At 37.2% G+C, this 5,598-nt stretch overlaps 1 protein-coding gene across 1 annotated transcript; it reads left to right on the top strand.

Moving 5' to 3' along the window:
• The first annotated feature begins 324 nt into the window (after positions 1 to 324).
• LOC148039676 (ABC transporter G family member 44-like) lies at positions 325 to 763 on the top strand. The gene is made up of 3 exons (XM_087665312.1): positions 325 to 399; positions 531 to 584; positions 686 to 763. Exons 1-3 carry the CDS (start codon positions 325 to 327, stop codon positions 761 to 763), a joined length of 207 nt encoding a protein of 68 aa, XP_087521438.1.
• Positions 764 to 5,598: the final 4,835 nt, after the last annotated feature.

Below are 5,598 nucleotides of genomic sequence, written 5' to 3'. Positions count from 1 at the left end.
AAGTATTGCATCCTTACACCAAAGTCTTGTATGAGTACAAGATTTCAGAAAAGTAACCTACAATGGTCATACTTTTTCTTAATTTGTTCCTCAAAGAACAGCAGCATATATTAGTCATACAGATATCCATTTTAGTGAAATGACTGTTTGTGAGACACTTGATTTTAGTGGTCATTGTAAGGGTGTAGGTACAGGACATGGTAATCATGCCTAGGACCTTTTTATTTTACTCATTATTACAACTTTGCAAGATGAACTTCTTTAGAATAAGGAGTGACCATCAAAGCACACAAGAGAGAGCTTATAAAGTGCTTATGAATAGATATGCTGGTGGAGCTTCTTAGAAGAGAAAAAGAAGCAGGAATCAAACCAGATCCTGACCTGGATATTTTTATGAAGGTGATTATTACTTACCCAAGCTTGTTCTACTATGTTGACACATTTATGTATTGTGATGTTGGAGAGTGTGGCATGTTATAATTGTATAACATTCATAATTTATCTGCTGACGTTTAATCAAAAATCTGCAGGCAATTGCCATGGAAGGTCAAGAAACTAGTATCGTCACAGATTATGTCTTAAAGGTATGGCATCTTTCCCTTTTCAATGCTCCTAAGGATGATAGTGTCAATGCTTATGGTTTTGACTATGAATGAATGTGTTGTGTTTGGATTCATGCCAATAGATTTTGGGACCCAATATTTGTGCTGATACCTTTGTCGGGAATGAGATATTGCGAGGAATATCTAGAGGACAGAAGTAGAGGGTAACAATTGGTATGTTACTTTGAACAGAGCTTCATTTCTTGGGTGGGGGCAATGTACACACTGGTTTATAGCAAAAATTTCCAAGGACCTTGTCCGTTCAGTCCTGTGCTTGGCCATGTTGGCAGTTGAAGCCTGGAAAAAGAGGCTGTGGCTCAGACTTTATGATTCTGACAGTAAGCAATTTTGCAAGTGAAATGATGGTAGGACTTGCCAGAGCCTTGTTCATGGATGAAATATTTATGGGACTTGATAGCTCCACCACTTACAAAATTGTGAAATGCTTGAGCTAGTCAGTGCACTTGCTTGATGGCACAATGATGGTATCGCTTTTACAGCCTACCCCAGAGACCTATGAGCTTTTTGATGATGTGGTTCTACTTTTGGAAGGTTACATTGTCTACCAAGGACCTCGAGACTCAATTTTGAACTTCTTTGAGGATATGGGTTTCAAGTGTCCTGAAAGAAAAAGCACTCCTGATTATCTACAAGAGGTAACATCTTTGTTACTTTCCTTCATAACTCACTTATAGATTACATTTTCTTTGTAGTTTTGCTCTTTACGTGTACTTGTTAGTGTGGGATGAAAAACCCAAATAACTCACCATAGATTCTGCGCCTTATAGGTTACATCCATGAAGGATCATGAACAATATTGGGTTGACAAAGCTAAGACTTATAGGTTCATCACTGTGAAAGAGCTCTTAGATACTTTCAACTCTTATCATGTGGGTTGCCATGTTCAACAAGAGTTATCTGTGCCATTTGAAAAATTAAGAAGCCACCCTGCATCTCTTACCTCTTAGAAGTACAGACTCAATAATTGGGAGCTTCTTAAAGCTTGCCTTTGGAGGGAAGCCCTGCTTGCAAAGAACAATTTCTTTTTCTATGTTTTCAAAACAATCCAGGTATGCTGCCAAGAGATTTGTAGAAGATAGCATTGGAAAATACAGAAGATACTCAAGCTTGATACAAAAGATAGCATCATAGAAGACAAGGTTGTTGATGAACCTGCAGAAATCATAGGATCAAAATCTCCCCAAGATTAGCTACAAAAAGCTACATTGGAAAATCTCGAAGGAGGTGATCAAGATTCTGCTTTTGGACATGTATACTTTTCATTTTGTGCTATGTAAGTTTCTTTCACTTCTAATCAATTTGAAGTTGACTTGATGGTTAGTTTGCTTTTGCTACAAGGGTTGAAGGTGATTAACTCATCAGTGGAGAGCTTGGCAATAGGAGCATGGCGAGCCTTTGGAACTGCTTTGAAAGGCAGGGTGAATGTAATTCAAAAGTGAGTACTTAAATTGCTTTTTTTTTTTGTTTTGGGTTGGGGTGGGGGGGTTGAGTTTTGGTAGTGGCAAGCTATTTTTATAGACTTTTGATGCAAGAGATAGAACTCTGAGAATAATTTAATCTTTGTGTAGAATAGAGCAATTAGTTGAGACATTTCAAAACCAAGGAAGCTTCTCTTACAAAGATGGACCTCTTGCTTCAGGATTGCTTGAGGTGCCTTTTTGACACATATTTTACAACTCTTAAGTAGTGCTAGGATAAATTGAAAGTACTCTTAAGGTTTTGCTTGTAAGCTGTGTGTAAAATGCACTAAATCAGTTTGGATCTCAATACTAGTTTTTCCTTATGGGATGTATTGAAGGGTGGGAAGGCTATAACAGCTAAGGGCTCAAAGGGTCCTTGAGTATGTTGGAAGGGAGGCCATAGATCTTGATGACAGTATTCTACTATGTTGTAGAGCCTTGATGTGAGTGATTTGTTATAGTTGTCGAGTATGTTCTAGAATGCAATAGTTCTTCTTATTGTAGAAAGTCATTTGAACTTGATGACTGTATTCTACTATGTTGTAGAGCTGAACTGAAGAAGATAGATATACAAATGAGTTGTCAAAAGTATCTCCATGAGCTAATCTCTCTATCCACTTAAAGATGAGAAATGAATTGGGCTAGCTAAAGGCTACCAATAAATAGCTAAGAATAGCCTAATAAAATGACAAGGTCTGGCAAACAGCTATTGAAAATAGTTGACTACGCATTAAATAAGTAGAAAATTTGTGATTTGTGACGTCACACTGCCACTTGCCCAATGAATGTCAGATTTTCCCAGTGAATAATGCCACCTTTGTTTGCTTGACCTTTTGGGCGTGTTCACTTATCAATATGAGATCAATTATATAAAGCACAAACAATGCGTACCCTTTAGCTGAGGTGTGGATATAAAATTAGGGATCCAAAGAGGAATGCCAATATCCTAACTTCCCTTAGAGAAACAAGTCTATCTTCTCACTCTAGGCACATGGAGCCTATTTGAGGCCATAATGGATCTTCTTCAATTTGTATACCTTGCCATTGGATGAGGAAAAGCTAGGAGGTTGCTCAACATACATCTCCTCCTACAAATCTCCATTAAGGAAAGCAAACTTCACATCAAACTAATAAACTCTCCAACTCCTATGCCTGGCTAAGACAAGAATATCTCTAATGGTAGCCATTCAAGTTATAAGTGCAAAGGTGCTATGAAAATCCACCCTCCCATTTGCACCAACTTATCCGAGTTGATTGCCCACCCAATTTGTGTTTGCTCACGCTCACTTCCACCTGCCTAAACTCTTCCCAACTATTGTGCTCTTGCCTTTGCTCTTGCTTCGTGCTTGTGTAGCAAGTTAATAAAATTACATATATACGAGAATTTTTGCAACATAGGAGAAAAATTCTATATAGAAAAATATTATCTATTTAGAAACTTTTTCTTGATGTATGAAAAAAAGCCTATATAGTGAAAAATTCTGACCTAATCTATTTGATGTGTATTATATCCTATTTAAAATTAACTAAATAATCTCTATATAGTTTTCTAGTTAAAATTTTGCTATATAATTTCCTCCTTAGAAATTCATATAAGTAGGAATATGCAAACTAAGGAAAATGCAATATTTTCAAGTTAGAGGAAAATTACAATTACATAAGGAATTTCTTGTATAGGAAAATTACCGTATGTAGGGAAACATAGGAAAAAAATTTCACATTGGAAAATCTTGCCACATAGGAAAGAAAAAAAAGGAGAATTTTTTTTATCAAATTCCTAGTTAAAAGTACACAAAAGTAGAGGATGTAAATAATAGGGAAAATAGAACATTTCCTAGTTAGAGAAACTAAGGAATCACATATGGAATTCCCATAGGAAAAATTCCCTAACAGTGTGTCCTGGTTGCCGCATTGGGCATAGGCCAAGGCTGCAGAGAGAATTTTGGAAAATGATGAGGGGGAATCAGAATAGTTAAGTTTTCATTCTTTTGAATCAAGATGGGTGGAGATTTAAGTTTTTGTTCTTTTGAATCAAGATGGGTGCAACTATTCATCCCAGCAAGTTCGAAGCAAGGCGAAGATTCACAATTAAGCCTAGTGGGACATCAGTCAAGGATCATCATACACTGTAGAGCTCTCTTGTTCAAGTCCAAAAGCTTCGGAGAGGTATGTTGTTTCGTTGGGCCTTTATGTTTTCCTTTCCATTTAAGTTTAAATAATGTTAAAAAACAAGTTAAAATGTTTGGTTATTATCACCCTACTCATTGCCATGAGAACCTACTATTGTTTAAGATATTGCTGGTCATGACACTACTATTGAAGGTTATTGAGTACTGCTTCTTGCAGCCAATGACATGCTGCCATCATCAATTGATGTGCTATTGTTGTTAGGGACAGGTCACCCGAATAGTAGTAGACAGAAAAAGGTAGGCTAGAGGGTAGTTGTTGAAGGAGATCCCAACTAACATGTATCCCTTTGTGTCCAACCTTGGCAATGATAGCTCATCAATCCTCTATAGAATCCCAATCCCTGTAAATCCTCCTGGATCATGTGGCATCACAAACTCATATGTCGACTTGTACTCCTTCCTCTTCTTCATCTATGTCAATGTACTCATCTTCCACCAGGTTCTCCCTTGCATAAGCTTCTTCTGCATCTCTTATCTTGCATATCCTAATCCTCTTTTCTATCCTTGGTACCCTCATCTTAGTCTCAAACATCTCTATCAAAGCATATGTCACATGCAATCCTTTACATCCATCAAATTCAAACCCGAAAACTGTCCTATACAACCACCCTACAAAAAACTGCTCGTATCTTTTGAACCATAACTCAGATTACCAAGTTTTGAAAAGAAAAAACATAGCCCCATTGGCAATATACAATTTTTCTAACAACACCTGGACCAAATTGTGAAGATTTCAGCCCCTAATATTTTCTACGCAACCTGCAATTGTTCATTATAGCATGCAATCCCAGCCAGACATTGACCTTCCCGACTCTGTATCTCCTACATATGAACTCAGATGTCAACCAAACTTTGTAGGACCCTTCCCAAGGTATAAAAGGCCATTTTGGATGCATCGGTCACCAATAATTATCTCCCAATTAAAATTGTTTTAAACATCTTCAATTTAGTCGTGCCCGACCATTGCAGTCTCATATAGCCATATCACCCTCGTGGGTTAAACATCCACTGGATAGTCGACCAATAAGGTATACATACATGTAAGACATCCCCTTTGACTTTAAATAACTTGTATATCACATGGAATATGTCAATATCAAAGATCCATGTCATTAATCCACTTAGTTTGCTTAGGCCATATTTCTTTGCATCTCGAATGGCTATATCCTCTGTAACTTGTATCAATGTTCCTCTTGTATCTTCTACGATCTATTTACCCTTGACATTATCCACATTGTCTTTCTCAGTATCCCAACCTACTCTAAATCCCCATGATGGTGTGGCCAGATTCAATAGCTGTATGGAATCAGTTGAATGCCAGAGCTT

The sequence above is a fragment of the Lygodium microphyllum genome, chromosome 2, assembly GCF_053477565.2.
Source record: "Lygodium microphyllum isolate KBCC chromosome 2, Lygodium_microphyllum_v1.1.10, whole genome shotgun sequence".
NCBI lineage: Eukaryota > Viridiplantae > Streptophyta > Polypodiopsida > Schizaeales > Lygodiaceae > Lygodium > Lygodium microphyllum.
Note: the sequence above shows the minus strand (reverse complement) of the source record. Positions and strands in the feature narration are given on the sequence as shown.